This window comes from Metopolophium dirhodum, chromosome 9, assembly GCF_019925205.1.
Source record: "Metopolophium dirhodum isolate CAU chromosome 9, ASM1992520v1, whole genome shotgun sequence".
In the NCBI taxonomy this organism is placed as follows: Eukaryota; Metazoa; Arthropoda; class Insecta; order Hemiptera; family Aphididae; genus Metopolophium; species Metopolophium dirhodum.
Genome location: NC_083568.1, coordinates 26,429,970 through 26,448,614, shown reverse-complemented (window position 1 = coordinate 26,448,614; position 18,645 = coordinate 26,429,970). Strand labels below are relative to the sequence as shown.

The 18,645-nt window shown below is 31.2% G+C and overlaps 1 protein-coding gene across 1 annotated transcript; it reads left to right on the top strand.

Annotated features, from left to right (window-relative positions):
• Positions 1-11,818: 11,818 nt before the first annotated feature.
• On the top strand, positions 11,819-15,843 carry LOC132953045 (uncharacterized). The gene is made up of 2 exons (XM_061025594.1): positions 11,819-11,911; positions 14,992-15,843. Exons 1-2 carry the CDS (start codon positions 11,864-11,866, stop codon positions 15,841-15,843), a joined length of 900 nt encoding a protein of 299 aa, XP_060881577.1. The 5' UTR covers positions 11,819-11,863.
• The last annotated feature ends 2,802 nt before the right edge of the window (positions 15,844-18,645 follow it).

The following is an 18,645-nucleotide window of genomic DNA, read 5'->3' as shown; positions in this document are numbered from 1 at the left end:
GGTAGACCGCATACTAAAAAAATACCAGATTTTTATACACCTTAAGGAGTGTTCTGTGTCAATACAAACTTCTGTTTTTGAAAGAAAACCATCCTCCTTTTTACTGCGAATTGTTTATTGGATATTTATTTTTTTAAAGTTATGACTTACCTACCTACCTAATTCATAATTTTTACGATTAGATTTCCAGTTATAAAAATGTTTATACCAAGGTTAAAAGTCCTTAAAAATGGTTTAAAAAAATATGAAACAGATGTAATATCTATTGGATCTAGTGTTTATTATACCTATGCTTGGATCATTATTCATTTTTACAAATTATGGGTTAAAATATATTAATTAATACAATTTTGAATTCACCATAACCCCATATCTTCCAAACTGTAATAGGTCTATTATTTTTATTGCTTAAAGTTAAATAGCTCAACATTTACTCGTTTGAATTTCAAATGTTGATACGTCAACATTTTCAGAAAAAATATCCTCTAAATAATTTACAGTAGAAAAGGTGGTTCTCATTTGACAAACAGAAGTTTCTCTCTTCACGGAACTCCTCTTAAGTAGCTCGAAATATCTCGATAATTAAAAACAAAAAAATGTCTTTAAATATAATTAAAAATTTCAAAGATCAGACGTCGAAGAACTGCACTATTGAAGAAAAACAAATGGGGTGAGCATGCTTGGCGAATCACCCGATATATTATCGTGTACCTACGCTATACAATAAAATACAATAAAATAATATTATAATACTAGTCGTTGCGCAGCCGTGCGTGCCACGTTGTCGGTTGTCCGCCGGGCACGTACCGGCAACGCGGCGTCAAAGTGCGCACACGCACGGTCGCGCGCTCACTCACAAACACGCACACATACACACACACACGCACACACAAACGCACACGCGCACACACACACGCACACCCACACGCACACACATGCGAGCGTGCGCGTTTGCGCCTTCGTTCACACAGCCACGGTTCACACCGCCCCCGGTCACATCGCCCCCGTTCACACCGCCCCCGCCTTCCCCTTTGTCGAGACGACCACACGACGCGCGGTGGCTATACCAACACGTAAACACGCACACACACACACACACACACACACATTTACGACGACATTCGACGTTGGCGGCGCGTGCGTGTGGACGACGTCGGCGGCGGATTGGCCGGGGTCCGGGGGGCAACCGAGAACAAATATTTGTCCAACGGGTTGCAATGTCGTCGCTTCGGCGGCGGCAGGCAGAGTGCACTCGTGTTGTGTTGAACAAACACACGCGTCGCGTCGGCGGCTTTGGCGCGCCCGCTAACGCACGTCGATATCGTAAGCGCGCCGGCGACGGGGAACCTGGCGGGCGGCCGTCTTGGAAGGCGGAGAGGAGCGAGCGCGCCGGGGCTGTCGTCTGCAGAACCTGGCGGCTGCCCTAAACGGTCTGACGACGACGATGACCAGGCGGCGGCGAAAAAATATCATGTGCAGAGTGGAACACGTTCAGGCCGCTATTCGACCTGTAAGGCACGCCTGTGATATTATTACGATGCTATCGTTAGCTGATAACGATGATTGTAATATCGTTGTTATCATCGTTAATCACCATTACACATGCAAGTTCCGACGTGTATAATACCGTCCTGGTGCGACCACGGAACCGCCGGCCATAGGTGAAACTGTAGACGTTTTCACTTGGTCAGGTCCAGGAAAATATAATAGAAATATTATAATCGTCCTCGGCCCAAAAGAAATTCGTTTACACTTTGTCCGTGACGATTGAATTCCAAGATAATCTATTACCAAGCCCGTATACGTATTTACTCGGCAAGAACCTACAATAGTATAAAATTATAAGTATACCTAACCCACTCACACAGATGAAAAGTTGTACTCATTTTACCGTGCAAGCACATGATGCAGACATGATTTTATTAAACAAAAAATTTTACCATAATTTGTATCACTCGGCTGTATTTTTTACGTCTAATTGGCTGAATGGCCGACTGGCGAATGGTGATAATTTCGCCGATGTCATAGAGACCGCCGGAGTCGAATCTTTACCCGGAACCACAATATTTGTATTATAAATTGTCTCGGCACAAAAATACAAATTCTTGACATTCAGATTAATGGGTCTTTAATAATAATTATAATCGTTTCTTATCATAATATATATATAATATCATGTTATAATTGACTTGAAACAGAGAAAAATAGTGAAATTATTGAAATTGTTGGACTGTTCAAGGCACATTTTCCGAAAAGTGTGGACGATCAATCAAATTATTTACTAATTTATACATTAATATTAGGCACCTACACCTGCAGCTGATTCACGACTTATTTTTTCTTGTGTTGATGACTGCAACCACACCGTTCAAAGTATAATCGATCATCTTTCTAATTTAAATGACACTGGATAAAGAAACGCTTTTGTAATATTTCAATTTTATTATTTAATAAGCCAACACAGTGAACTATAGTATTACACAATATCTACTATATTATATACGCTTTATATTCAACAAAACGGTTGAAGAACTTTTACCCTTACCAGAACAGACAATTTCCAATTATGTTTTCCATACATCAAAACATTGACATGAAATTATTTAGATGACAGATCGCTATAGTCAAAACATGCACAAACTCAATATGTACCATGGTTAGCTCAACATTATAAGTTTATAATCAGTTTAGGTAGTAGGGGTATTTAGAAGTGCCAGCGGCGTATTTAAGAATTTGTTATAGACAGGGAATGAGCCATTGGATAGGCAGTTTCAACAATACGTTATTACAGGTCGACAATTAGAACCCCTACTTTGTTTCAATAGTCATTTTTACCGTCATTTTATGAGAGGATAACAGACAAACAGGACTTCTACATTTTAAGAATCTTAAGAATTTTAAGTTTCAATGAACCCTAAAGTGATCTCCGCGGGACTTCAGGGTTTTGTGGAACACAGTTTCAGAAACGTGCTGTACTAGACCCAGGACGGCTCAAGCAAAAATAGTGATCTAGGCAAAATCAAATTTTGCCGCCCTTAACAATAGAATATTATCAGTATTTTGAAAATACCGCCCTCTTATTAAAGTGCAGCTTAAGTGCCGCCCTAGTCGTGGGCCTATGTCGCCTACCCCTTGAGCTGGGCCTGACTAGACCATTCCGTAATAATATAATATATTGATTTTGGTATTTCAGTCTAAAAATATCTTGTTTTTATATTACAAATTTATAACTGTTCAGTAATGAGAAATACACCCGTGTCCTGCCGGTGCTAGAGTGCGGCACAATATAATATGAATCGGATAGAAATCGCACGAAGTGGCGTAATAACAGGTTATCAATTACCTTTTAACTGATTTTTTTTTTTTGCTTTATTTACATTACTGAAAAATACATTAATATACTAAATACTAAACACGATTTAGTGTCTAGATATACATGCTTATTTACTAAAATAATAGCAAAAAAAGACCAAAGGTCTTGATCCCCCAAATCCTCCCCCGTAAATACGCCGCTGGCGTAGGACATTGCGGGCATTGGTATTATAAGTTATAACGATGTATTTTTAAGATGCCTAAACTAAATATGTATACTTATTTTAATATATATTTAGATAACAATATATAAATATTATAATATGTGTCATGTAAATTAGGATACGTTCATATATCAAGTAAAATATAACTACAAAACATGAAATCTTGTTGCATCTACAACTTATAAGCAAAAGCTTTCGGAGAAAACCCGTTTCACTGAGGTACATTGTAAATTTAAATTGTTTATATATATTTAAATAATAATAAATAAATACAATACATATCTGTATGTATAAAGGTCAAACACCTATCCGAGCTTTTTTGAATAGCAATAATAATAAAAAAATATATACTCAATAGGAGTTTATTAAAATGACAAAACAAATTGTTGAGGACGGAGTGGCCGAGCGGATTAAGGCGTCGGTTATGACGCACACCGACGCCGGTTCGAATCGGACGGCATTTTTCTTCGGGCAAGTCACGGTGTCCGGAGAGAAGTGCCGCCATCCCCCACCCGGGCATGGCAGATACCTACGGGTGCCCACTAAAAATCTGCCAAACCAAAACACACGTGTTTACTAACCTACAGTTCCTCGCCTACAAACAAAAACAAACGGCTAATGACCATAGTTGCCGAGCTTCGTGATCAATAAAAAAAAAAAATTATGTTAACAGACATTATTAAGCTCCCGCATGTTTTTGTGTTTACGATTTTGTGTAAAAAAAAATTACAATCGATCAAACGAATTAAAAATAAACTATAACCTATACTTATAATATGGGTACTATATATGTATGTAATGTGTCAAACATGGTAAAGTAATATTTTTTAGAACAAATAACATGTGGGTAATAACGTAATTGTAAAAAAAAAAATGGTTTTTTTTGTGCATTTTATTTGTTATAATTACTATGATTTTCAACTTCAGTATTTTCTTCGACGAGAATCTAGCTATTGCATTGGGGATGTCAATATTTAAGATCCCCTGTGGTTTTCAAAAAGTCTGGAAAAACCAAATAGAAATGAAAAAAAAATGGTTTTCGCTAAAATTAATTTTGGTTTTTGGCGTAACTCTAAAAAAAAATTCCGTAGACACTTGAAATTTACACCATATGTTTATTTTATCATTTTCTATAGTTGATAAATTTTCAAAATATTTTGAATCGTTTCTTATTGTTTACGGACATTTTAAATTTTAAATTTTTTCAGTTTTTTTTTCTATAAATATCAATAAAATTGAATTCATTGGGACAAAATGCTTGACAATTAATGCAAGACTCCTACACATTGTTACAATATCAGCTTAAAAATACATAGGCAAGATTTCTTTTTATAAGCTTTTAAAGTTCAAATTTTAATATAATTTATCAAATTTAAAATGTACAAATTATTTTATAAATTATAAAATATTCAACTTTTATAGCTAAGGATTGAAAATTTAAAACAAGGTTGCTCGTAAGTAGTCTGCAACCAAAACATTTTAAAAATTTTCACTAACACAGTTTTTATAGTTATTTTAAATTAAAATTTGGACGAAATTACATAATAAATAACCAAAATTAACGATTTTAGTTATTTTTTTGTTATCTTATAATATTAATTCAACTTACCTCGGCTACCGTATTAATAATAAGTAATAACAATATAAATATAATATAATATATCTTATAGTCTCCGCTCAGAATCGTTTTTCACATACAATGATATTAGATCATTAAATTAAAATTTAATGCCATCCATTTAGTGTTGTTAATGAACGCGTCTCGTAAAGTAACGATTCCTGGAGTTGACTCCTTTTTAGAGGAACGAATGAAGGAATTAATTCCATTATTTTTTAAAGGAATAGGAACGTGAATTTATTCCTTATTTTAAGGAATAGGAACGTAAATATTATAATTATTTTGTCCTTCTCGGAAATATTTTAAAAAACATTTTTTTTTTTTTTGGGGGGGGGGAATGTCGTTTATTTATCATGTTTTTAAACTATAAAAAAAATAATAGACGAGAATACCAATTTTTTTATTCACATATTACTTGGTGTTCTGATTAGTGATTACGATAATAATTGATAACTCATGAAGCACGAGGAACGAGAAAAAGAATGAGTTCCTTTTAATATTAAATGAACGAGGAACTGAACGAGCTCCTATTTATACTAAAAGAACGGGGAATTGAACGGATTTCTATAATATAAAAGGTACATTGTTAACAACACTGCGATCCATTACGGTGATCCACTTGTAAGCTACTGTACAGCAGAGCGAAATCCACTTACCCGCTTTTTTTTGTTTTGTTTGCAAAGGCCACGAAGCTCTGATCGACGGCCGTCTTGCTGTTTGCCTGTTCGTAATAAACAAACTGTCGTTTTTGATATTATTATACGGTCTTAGGCCGACAGCTAATATAATATTAGGACTCATATTATACTAAAATGACTAATGAGTGCACTACGACACTGCGTAGGTAGTACATAATAATAATGTTGTAATAATACATCCCCGTGTGTTCGGACCAAAACCAATTTTGATGAATTCTATTTGAACAATCGTTCAAAAGGCACCGCCACCAACATAATAATATACCGGCAACGTAGTCGGTGACCGAATAAATGTTCAGGCGATGAATAGTGCAGTTCTTTTACGTATAGTTTATAATAAAAGTATAGTCGTTTTCAAAATTATATACTGAATGGTTTTTTTTTTGTTTTATTCCAACTCACAAACCCAACTAATTGCATTTAGTGCTCTTAGTTTAGAGTAAAACCCACTATACGCTGACAACTGGTATAAGTACATCACTATTATTTTACAATAAATCGAATCATTTATCACATTTAATAATCGCGGTATAATTTATTTGGCTGTCCTTTGGTATGTGGATCTCATATATTATATACCACCCTACATACTTGTACGCTTGTACGGTACGCATTAGTATAGCTGCATGTTTCGTGACACGCGTGGTATACTACTGCAGTTGCATTATTATGCAGTATAAAAATGATTTACAATAACTGTGGTATTATCATGATTCATGAGCAATGTTCTATATGCAGTTAAAAAAAATATTTTATACTAGGTTTTTTTTTTAGAAATAAATTCATATGTAAATTTATTGACATTGCGAATTAAACAGAATTCATCATCATATATTCAATATTACTCATAAATAATTAGGTAAGTAAACTATAAAAAAAAAACTTTTATTATTATGTTTTATTTCGTTTACTGTACACACTGAACAATTATAATATAATCCATTGAGGATGAAATACAATTCATTTATTAGAAAAATCAACAAAAAACTATATAAATTACGATTTAACGTTGCGCAATACAAAAATATGCATATTTGTCAGATGAACAATGGAGGACATTAAAGTTTATTTGATTATTAGTTATTACTATAATAAATCATGATAATATCTTCGTGTCACATAATACTAGTCGAAAACATTGAGTGGAGTTCGAATATTGATTTTATTTCTTCGGACCATATGAGTATGTAACTTAGACCGCTATCATATGCCATCGAGAATAGCCATTTACTCTAACTTGCAGGTATCGAATATCAATTTGAAACTAGATACTTATCTAAATATGACAGCGTTCATCATCGGTAAAGTTCATAACATGATGAGAATATGTTTGTGTTAGCTAGGTATATGTGTGTATTTTACTCAGTGTAATTTTATTTCAAAGCTTTAGAAAATATTAATGTACAATAATAACTAGATTGTGTAATTTTCATAAAATATGATCAAGTTCTTCGAATATTACGGTTCGAAGTTTTACAGCTACCGATCAATTCATATTTAACATACTTTATACTCTTAAACCTGCAGCCTTATGATGTAGTTGCTTACCGTGATTATCGTGCAAAATAATTAAAACATTTTTTCCCTGTGAACAACAGATATATAATAAAAGAATTGTTTCCATTTATATTCAATTCATCATTGCAAATAATTTGATTTGAAAAAAAAAATGAGTATACTATAAAAAAGTATTAACGCCAATGGGTTTTATAAAAACAATTATTAAATTATAAAAAAAAATTAATTCCATCCATTGTAAATATTTTGCTAAGTGATAACTGCAGTGAACCGAAAGCGACATGTTTCCACCATAAAAACCCTGAACTTGATACGTAAATTGAATCTCGAAACGAATTTGAATAAAATATTCTATTTGCAAAGTAAAATTATGTTCATATTAAGTATACATTGTACATTGTACGGGTTATGAAATGCAAACATTTTTCATGCCCTGCACGGGTCAGCATAATAATGTAATATTGTAATATGTATTATATTATATTCGATAAAAATGTTTTTACATAACAATCCAAGATCCGCATATGATAAGCCCGCGAGTAAGACTTGATAAATATCCAATCGTAATATAATGTGTTGTACCGAATATTAATTATTATCTTAAACGATAATTACAATAGATCAATGTTTAGCTAACATTAAAACCCAGACCTAACCACTTCGTATATGAAACATACGGCTATAGTTGTCCGCATTTAAATTATTTTTTTTTATGTAAGATATTTACATAACAATGATTCCATATAAAAGGTCAATGCACTAATACATAACAAGATACGCACGAGTTAATTTATCAAAAAAAAATTATGACGACGATAAAAAAAAGAATAGCCGAAATCATAATCTCTATAGGTTACACTAAAATTACATTGCACGTTCATGTAATTTTACTGCGAATTTTCGTTTGTTCTCTTAAAATTTACCTATACAATAATTATCAACCGGACACCTGCAGGTGGTATATACCGCACATCTAACACACCATTTTATCTGACATTTTTTACATTGGATTTGATTCATAATAATATAATGTCTAGTACAATTATTATAAAGCACCTACTTATCTATAACATAAATTAAACAGATATTTTTTTTTATCTATTTTTGTGATCAATACTCAGTAGTAACATGTATCGTATTTTCAAAGTAATTTTGTGGTGATTTAATTACTTATTACTTAATGTATAAGGTCAAACAGCCATTGTCTTTTTACAACTCTCTCTCTCTCAAGTCTGCTCATATATGTCGTATATTATGTTATAATATATAGGAGGTACTTTCTATCATGGTTGAAATGAAATAATTGAATTGAGCACCAATAAATAAACCTTATTATTATTACAAAACGTACATCGAAGGAAACAATTTTAAGTACAGTTTATATTGTTTTTTACGAAATCATTTTTAACCAGAATTAAAATAATAATTTAATTTTTTTTATATCCGGGATGCAATATGAGTTATTTTGATACAGTTTATTCGACGTCTCGATTTTAAATAATTTAGCCCGTGGCTATTATCTGACGTAGTGAATTTAGAATTTGTTATGAATTGTCAATAATGATTTCCCTAAATATATGGTGGAGCGGAGAAGTAATGGATACTTCAGACGGTGGGGGGGGGGGAATTTCTATAGCCGTATAAGATGGAAACTATAGTTTGGCAGTAAACAGTCATTTCATAAAATTTATCTGCAAACAAAATAAAAACGTTATTGCTCGTCACAATAATATGCGCGTTTTATTTTTCATCATTGTTGGAATGAAAAATATGAACTTGCCCGTATGTTTGATAAACAAATAATTTTTATTACTCATTGTAGTTATTATATATTACGATATTTCCAAGATTAGTGTTTGCTTTTTCTCGACGAGGTTTTTCATTCATGGCGCTGAGGAATATTTGAGATTTTCATAGCACAACGACAAATAACGAATATAACGCGAATAATAATAATAATAATAATAATAATAATAATATTGTCCAAGTGTTTCAGTATGCTAGCACGCACATCATCATCCCCCTGTACTACAACAATAGTATTATAAAGACTTAAAATAACATCCGATAACTATGACTCTTTTATTAAATTTGATACTCTTTGAAAATAACTTTTCCCAAAAGTCAAAACTGTCTAGCACGAAAATTAGATTCTCTGGAAATTGATTACGCACCTGGTAAATATATTATATCGTTGGCGAAAATCTTTGTCACTGCTCTGATAGCTTTATTCGAACCGTCACGCCGACGATTCGACAATCATGATCGGCTGCGTGCAACTTATTATGGACTGACGCGAGTTATCCAATATTGCATGATACGCAAATCAAACAGAAGATGGCATCTCTATAATAGGCAATGTTATGGAGTTTTCTGGTATAAATAAATTTGATTGAAATCGGCAAACGTCCATAATTTATACGTTTCTGTGCTTGAAAAAACGCACTACTTCAGCTATAATATGTCGAGAAAAGTGTATATTGTATTACGACTTGATGCGTTTTCGTTGTACGTGTGTTATATTATTGTTATAACGATTGATGTTTGTATTTCGTAACGTTTTCGTTAATATACGATTATGGCAGTCGCGTACCATAATAATGGTACTTATATGCGTGTCGAATTAAATAACAATTTCAAAACATCCTCACTTTTGCGTTTGAACTTTTGATAATATACAACACAATTGTACGTCTGCAACAGCTAGTGCGGTGTTCACTTGTTTTTTTCCTGGTCGGTGAGATAAGCTTGGTGATTAAATGATATTTGAAGTTAAATGGCTGATGTTCGAGGTTATACCTAAGCTGAGGTCCAAACTGCTAGAACACTATTTAAAAATCAAGCTATATATGCCTATAATACCCATTGTGGTATACCATATATACGCGTGTACATAACGACACCAAATTAGATAACCATTCGAATTCTCAGGGTTGTTTTTAATGTATTCTATACTCCGCAGCTATAGCGGAGATTCTCTGGGTTCTCAAACTTTTTTTTCTCTCGTGTGTATTAACATTATAACAGTAATATTACGTGCACTTAAGTTTAACAAGTATTACTATAGAATTATTATCAAATTCGGATGCGATGATTACACATAAAGCCGTAGACATGTTATTCGGATATTACAAATGAGATGGGTGTGATAAGGTGCAAAAGCCCTTATGGATCGGTCAAATGATTAGAAAAAGTACTCTTCAAAATTTAAATACATATTTATTTTATTTAACAACAACTGCAGTATATTTAGTACCTAATTACACAAAACATAAAATAATATTAGATCAGTTACAAACATATATAAATATAAATAATATTAATTTATTAATTTTCTGTACTACCACCACACTCTTTCGCGTACTATCATGTAGTATTTTGAGTATCACCAGTTGATTTGAGAACCGCTGATCTATATTGATATCAGGTACACCCAATACGATATTTTAATGATTCTCAATTAGAAAAAATATAGAATGCAAATTATTATCACGAGACACCACGAATGACGGTGTTAGCATATTGTTATTTTTTAGTAATTACACTTCGAGAGCACCAAGACTGTTTATTTGTCTCTAATTTGTTTTCAAGTTGAGAATTTTTTTCTCATATAAAAAGATAAATTCTTATTATGTTATAAATATTACAATGTCAATATGTATTTCTCATCTATTTTTCATTTGCCAAAATTAAATTAGTATTACAATATTATTATCTATAAGTTATAAAACGATAAAAGCACTCAGCTAAAAATAATACTATTCCCTCCTTAAAGGTAAAACAATATTAACTCAAAAGATTGTATTTTTTTATGAAACCTAATTTTTTTTTTATTATTGGCAGTACGTTGTCCTCAGTATTGCCTACTATTGATAATACAGAGTACTATAACTATATAGTATATACTATGTATAATCAATGGTATTAACTATTTGAAATTGCTTAACGAATAGATACTTTTAAATCGTATAATATACTATGATAGTGTAGATGCCAGGTACAATGGTACATACAACAAAAATAACCAATATTATTATGGATATGATAACTATTATATTATTTTTAATGTATAATTTAGTATAAATATTTTCAAAAGGATGTTAATAAATGAACATGAGTAATAGTAAAAAAAAAAATATTTGTATATACACATAACTTTAAAAAACCTATTTAAGGAATAAGGTGATATTTTAATCATGATAACCCATTGTCTTCGACACGTTCAGGATTAGAGTTCGTCACGTTTCACATACAAATCCCAATAGAATATGGTTGATCAATTTTTATTTGTTTTATATTTTTATTATCTATAAAGACACGTAGATAATTTGCTTATATAAATAGAGACAGAGTTTCAAATATTGACACTTCTTCAGAATAGGTATTGAGAGTACATAATATTATATTTAGCATATATATACGTAACAGTATACAATATATAAGTAAAAGTGCATTAAAGAAATTTTTTTTCTTAATTTTTAAATTTTTAAATCATGAACATTCTGTCAACGTTATTCATCATCGTGTTTTCCATTATGCAGGTAATTATTAAATGATAAGTTGTTTGAAAATTGATAAAATAAAAATGTTGAACGATAACTTAGTATAGAATTTAAAAGCCGTATAACACAGACAAATACGAATTAGTTTCCAGATAGGGTACCTAACTACCTATTTAGTATTAAATAATATTATATATTTAACGAACGAAATGAAAAATTACACACAACTATTTATGGAGAAATAATATTCAACAAAATTTAATATGTAAGTATTATTTAAAAAATCTAACTATAGAAAGCTTTTTTTATTTTATTAATTCCGGTAAATAATTTATTTTTTTTTGATTTACATTCCGAGGAGGAACAACGCAACTTTTGGTTACACAATGTAATAATAATACAAAAAGTATTATGAATAATTCAGATACAAAAGTTTTCAAGATTTTTCTTATAGGTTTTTCTTGATTCAAATTAAACATAGTCGGTACTTTGTAGTTTACTTATTATAGATGTACAGACATAGTACAAGATGATGATGACGGATCATTTTTTAAATTTAACAGGGATCATTTGTGAACATAAATATTCAGACTTTGATTTTTGAATTTCAAATATAATACTATTTTATAATGTACATGAATAAAATTGAATAAATATCTCAAGGAGATTTTATCAAAGCCCTAACTCCATAATTCTATAACTAAATACATTATTCATAATAATGTGAAAGTAATATATTTAAAGTCGTTTTGACAAAATCAATTTAGTATCTAGTCAAAATGTTGAACGAATTACGAAGATTTATTATTTGGCCTATGGGTATGGGTTCAAGTAATATCGGTACTAGGTAGGGATGGGCAAATTACTCGATTAGTTGTAATTTTATAAGTAACAAGTTACACTAAAACTGAGTAAGTTTTATTATCAAGTTACAAGATGTTCTATCTTTATTAGTTGTGATGGATCAGTTTAGATGAAAATAGGTAACTACTCAGTTTAATATTATAACATGATTTATTACTTATGTTATTTACTACGACCGTATGAGTGCCACATGATAGTTCTTAATGAAAGTTACATTAATACATGTTATATTGGGGGACGGAGTGGCCAAGTGGACTAATGCGTCAGTTGCGATGCGCACCGTCGCCGGTTCGAACACCGGTTACGGGCGGCACTTTTCTTCGGGGAGGTCACGGTATCTGGAGAGAGAGAGGGCCTGAGCTGCCGCCATCCCTGAAACGGGCATGGCAGATACCTACGGGTGCCCACTTGAAAATTCTGCCAAACTAAAACACACGTGTTTAAAATCTACAGTACCCTCCTCCACAATTAACAACCACCCAATGGCCTAAGTTGCCGCGGGTTAATTAATGAAAAAAAAACTTATGAAACTTAACCTCTCAGCATAGTGATAATAATAATAATAATACTAATAATAATAATCATAAGAATAATCTTGATATGAATATAATATAATATATAATCAATTTACAACAAAGCTACTTAGAAATATTGGTAACCAGTTACAACTTACAGTTACAGTAACTTGGTTACATTTAAAGTTATAAGTTACTTAATATTTATTTTTATTTCTTTAAGAAAACAATAACATTACTAAATATTTGTTTGTATAAGGGGTTCATGAGAAAATGTATTTTGTAGGTTATAACTAAGATTTAAAATGATTAACGTTGACATTTATTAAAACATTGGTTTCATTATATAACAAAATAATTGATATGTATGACTGAGTATGTAAAAAAAAATAAAATAACCTAAGATAAGGAAAACGATAAGGACCTATTAAGTTTAGTTCTCAAAGCAGAATCCTTTGATCACGCGTACTGTATGATCAAATGATTCTGTTCAAACTTTGAATCAATAGGTAATAATTTATATTATAAATGTATTTATAAAAAAACTAACTATGATACAGATGTTTAATAACACGTTTTAGTATTTAAAGAGTGGGCAAGTAGGTAGCCGCTCTGCTGTACAGTTTGAGTCGAATGTACCTTGTCGTTGAGGTCACTGTAATGGATGTGTTAAATTTTAATTCATCGCTTAATCAATAATCATTCCATACGAAAAACAATTCTGAGTGGAGACAATCTGTCTTATGTTACTAAATTTACATTAATTATAAAACTTGCATTGCTATTAAAATAAAATAATTTATTTTTATTTTAGTTTTACATTATAAATATGACCCATTGCTTAAAATTAAACTTAATATTTTGAAAATGTAATTTCATAGATATAGTAAAATGTAATAATACACGTATAAATGTCATGTCCCCACGAATATATTTTAATTCCTATAATTAAAACTGTTATTCTAACAGTATTCTAACAGTTTCTGTTTCTTTGTTTTAATACCCAATTTTGCCAAAATTTGAATATAAAAATAATCAAGTGTCTATAAAAAAATCGAGACAATATAATTTTCAGATTTTTGAATTTCAGTAAGAACTACTTATGATTAACCTTTTATGAAATTGTCAAGCTTTAGATATAATTGTAATAGAAGTACCATATATTTGACCTTTTTCCCCCTAAAGTTCCAACTAGATTAATTTCCCTACAAGAAAAGATATTAAACAAGAATATTGAAATTGTTTAACTAATATAAAAGGTGAAGGCAGACGCATAAAAAAACATCATTGTAAAATAGCTTTGCTCAGAATCTAGAATTGCGACTCATACATATCGTATGAGTCGGAATCTTCGAATTATTATTTAAATATTAAATATAACTTTTATTTAAAGTTACATTATAATATATTTAAATTTGTAACGAGATAGGTACATTTTAAAGTTACTGAACACAACTGAAAATTACGCAACAGATTACTAGTTACAAAATATGGAATTAGGTTACGTAATTTTTATATAACTGATAACTACACAGTCCTGTACCTATATAGCATATGTTTATTAAATGTAAATTCATTTTCAATATAACATTGAAACAAATTGTTTCTAATATGCTTACCTATTAATACTTACTAAATTATATTTACCTTTTTAATTTTTATTGATATTTTATAATTTATTTATTTTTTCATAATATGCTATGTTGTAGTTTCTTAAAAATAAAAACTTTATCGTTTCAGGTAAAAAGCGAGAATGTGTTATTCGATTCAAACGATTGTGAAACGAAATGTCCGATTCGGCGTCAAACCATTCGGTCATACCCACCTGGTACAGCATTGTTTGTGGGTGACGAATGCGTGTGTGGTAGGGCACAAGAAACCATATACGAATATGTACCACCTGTCGTCCAGTCCGTGGGAAACGTGGAAATTCCGGTTGGTTTCAAACCAAAAACATCGAATGAACATCGGTCCAATAATCGGGTAATGGGAAATTACGGTTCTCTCGTGTTCTCGGGCAATGTTCAAATATTGAATTTACTAAGCATAAAAAACGAAGACATCCATAAAGGATGTTGTGACCGCAAACCGTCAAATCCGTCAAGCGATAACCTAATAATGAATAAACCTGTAGTTAATTTAACGACGACGAAATCAGGATTAAACGAAAAAAATACAACACCTTCAGATGTCGAAAAATGCACGGACAAAGATGTTTCAATAATTACAGAACCAGTACTTCAAAATTCGTTTACAGGAGTAACTAGCGATATTACCTCTGAGAATATCGTAACCGATGAATCAGATTTATCTGACGAGTCCGAAAGTCTGGTGGCTCTAACGTCGTTAGACGTTGAAATACAAACGTCTACTGTTAATCCGAAACAAAATGAAAATTGCACAGCCTCTACGGTGAAAGATTCTATGACTTCGACGGAAAAAATTGTTATACGCAATGACCCAAACGATTTATTTGGTACAACAGACAATAATTCTTATCACAACAATAAACCCGATTTAGAAATACTGATAATAAATTCTAATACAATTAATTTTAATAATCAACAACGATTTCGTTTAAAAACTTTATAATTTAATAATTATTAGTAGGTATTAAAAGTGGAAAACAGGTCGAAAAGTTTTTTTTTTACGATTAAATCTCATCAAGGTATCTTAATATGTGTTTTACGATATTATTATTTTATAATATATACCTAATATATTAACGGATATGCTTTCCGACTTTCCGAGGGTGACGAAACTGTTGTATGCACTTGTGGCACATTATACACTGTTTCAAACGAGTATTAGCAACTTCGTGACACACAGACGGCACAGTTATAAGTTTATGGTTGTGTTTAAAATAAATCTTAATAAAAACAGTTTGAGAGAAAATATGACGTGTTGATTTATATTTGTAAACAACTATTGATATTATCCGTTAACTTTGAATCAATACAATTATTGAGGTTTATTCAATAATAGTTACAGCGTACTATTTAAATACCTAGTTAAATTTAATAAGAGTGCGTCCAATGAATCTAAACTATATAATTACATTTTTTTTAATACTTTATTTTAGATTAACTGTCTAATCAATTATTATTGTCAACAATTTAATAAAGAGATTATTTTCAAACTAGGATACACGATGTCAAATAGGCACCTACTCAAGTAGTTAGGTTAATATGTTTTAATACGTACCTATTTTGGCGTTTTTACCTATAATATGCACAACAATTATTGTTGTTATTATTATGATATTTCAAATCATAAGCATATTATTGCTTAAGAATGTAATAACTATTTTGGAAATTTTTGATTGGACATTACGAGTTATTACCCAGATCATAATAACATTTTATTTTTTGTATTTAGTTAATAGTAATTAACAGTAGAATATAAATAAAAGTAGGTATATAAATATAATGTGTACTACGTTATGTATAATAGGTTATTGGCTAGGTATCTACACAGGTCACTCCAACCTTCCGTTAGTCACGCGGGGTACATAATATGTACTACAGTGTCTTATAAACAAAGTTAGCAAAAATATTCAAAAATAGTATCCAAACTTTCATGTTCCTCTCCTAGATAGGTATATCTATAATTATTTATTTTCGTTTTTAGTGTAGGTCTTTTTATATTATTTTATATTAGCGGCGTAGTTGGCTGGGATACACGTGTAAACCCCCCCCCCCCTCCCGCGACTAACCACATACATTTTTGCGCCAATGCCATAATCACGGTATTATTGAGAGTCATATTATGGTACCTAGGTATAATTTGTATATATTGAGAAAGGTTACTTCTTCTTATCGCAATCCTCTACGAGGATCGTTATCGGCGACGACGAATTTTATCATACTATATTATTAAGAATTGAAGAAATTTATTTTTTTTATTTACTATACTTAAAAAGTTATTTTATGATGTTTTCAATCGTTTTTACTTAGATTAATGGTCGCTTAATTTTGTCTTATATTAATAAACAAAAATATGATTATTATGTCTTGCATAATTTTTTATGATAGATATTTTCTATGATGCTTAAAGGAACACATGCATAAATACATAATAACAACAATAATTTTTTATAGAATCTGAATGAATAATTATGGTAGAACAATAAATATTATTGGGGTAGAATAATTGTATGCGACTACTGACGTTACAAAAAATCGAGTGACTGACAAAGGGTTAAATGATACACAAAATCTAAGCAAATGAAAATAAGATAATGAAGTATAATAAAAAATTCCGAAACTCCGAATTTGTACAAATTTATTATTGAAGGAAAAATAGGAGGGGGTGTGAGCACTGAGCATACTCGGTGAATTGCTACAGTGTTACACTAAAAATCGTCATACAGCGCGATCATTTGACCTAGGTATTCCTCGGATTTCCAAACTTACTAATATATTTTACAATACCTGTGTAAATACAATAAATTCCAATTTCAAAATAACTGTCGTTGAGATAAATGCGAAACTGTCCATCCCTGCAATATGAATCTGCAGCGAAGTAAAAGTGACTTTTTATGTTTCTCACCTTGGCGTGGTGGATAATCCTCCAATAACGGGTTGCTCGTTTCGCGGTGTTCAAGACTCGTTTTGCCACTGCACAACAATAGTCAATATACCTATAGACGCAGTCCATTACATAATACCCACTCGGCGCATAAAATACGAACGGTGATGCGAAATCGGTTGGAGATCGAGATGCACGTCCGGAATTTCGTGTATCGTCATATTATTATCGTATTGTTGCAGTGCGACGGAACGAGCTTCCATTGATCATTATCTTTCCGTTTCCGGCTGATGATTTCGAAACTTGTAAAGTAAGTAAAATGCACATCTGCTGCAGTCACCGATATTTTTCACAGGTGTCCCGTACGAATATATCGACAATTCTACGCGCCTCCGCGGCGACGCCTGTTCGGAATTTATCGTAATTTACTTAGGTACATAATAATATAATATAATGTTTGGTAATCTCGAGTGAAACTTATTGGTAATAATATGGTTGTTTTTTTGTTTTTGAACAAGAAGCGATCTGTCAAAAACAACTAATAGTTATATATTTACAGTCCAGGGTTGAGAAAACCAGTTATAACCAGTTTAAAGCTCAGATATTTAATTTTCTAAAACCGCAACCGTAACCAAAACTGAAACCTTAAAAAAAACGTTTATGAAACATAAACCAAAATCGTTAAAATTAATATTGGGTTTTCAATCAGTGAATCACAGTAAGTTGTCGTTATTGCGTTTAAAATTTAATACTGATTGTTGGAAATACTACATTTCTACAGCCTACAACAATACCAAATGTAATATTTACAAATAAATTATAATGTTTACATTAATTCTTGATGATATAAGCCTACATTTTTTT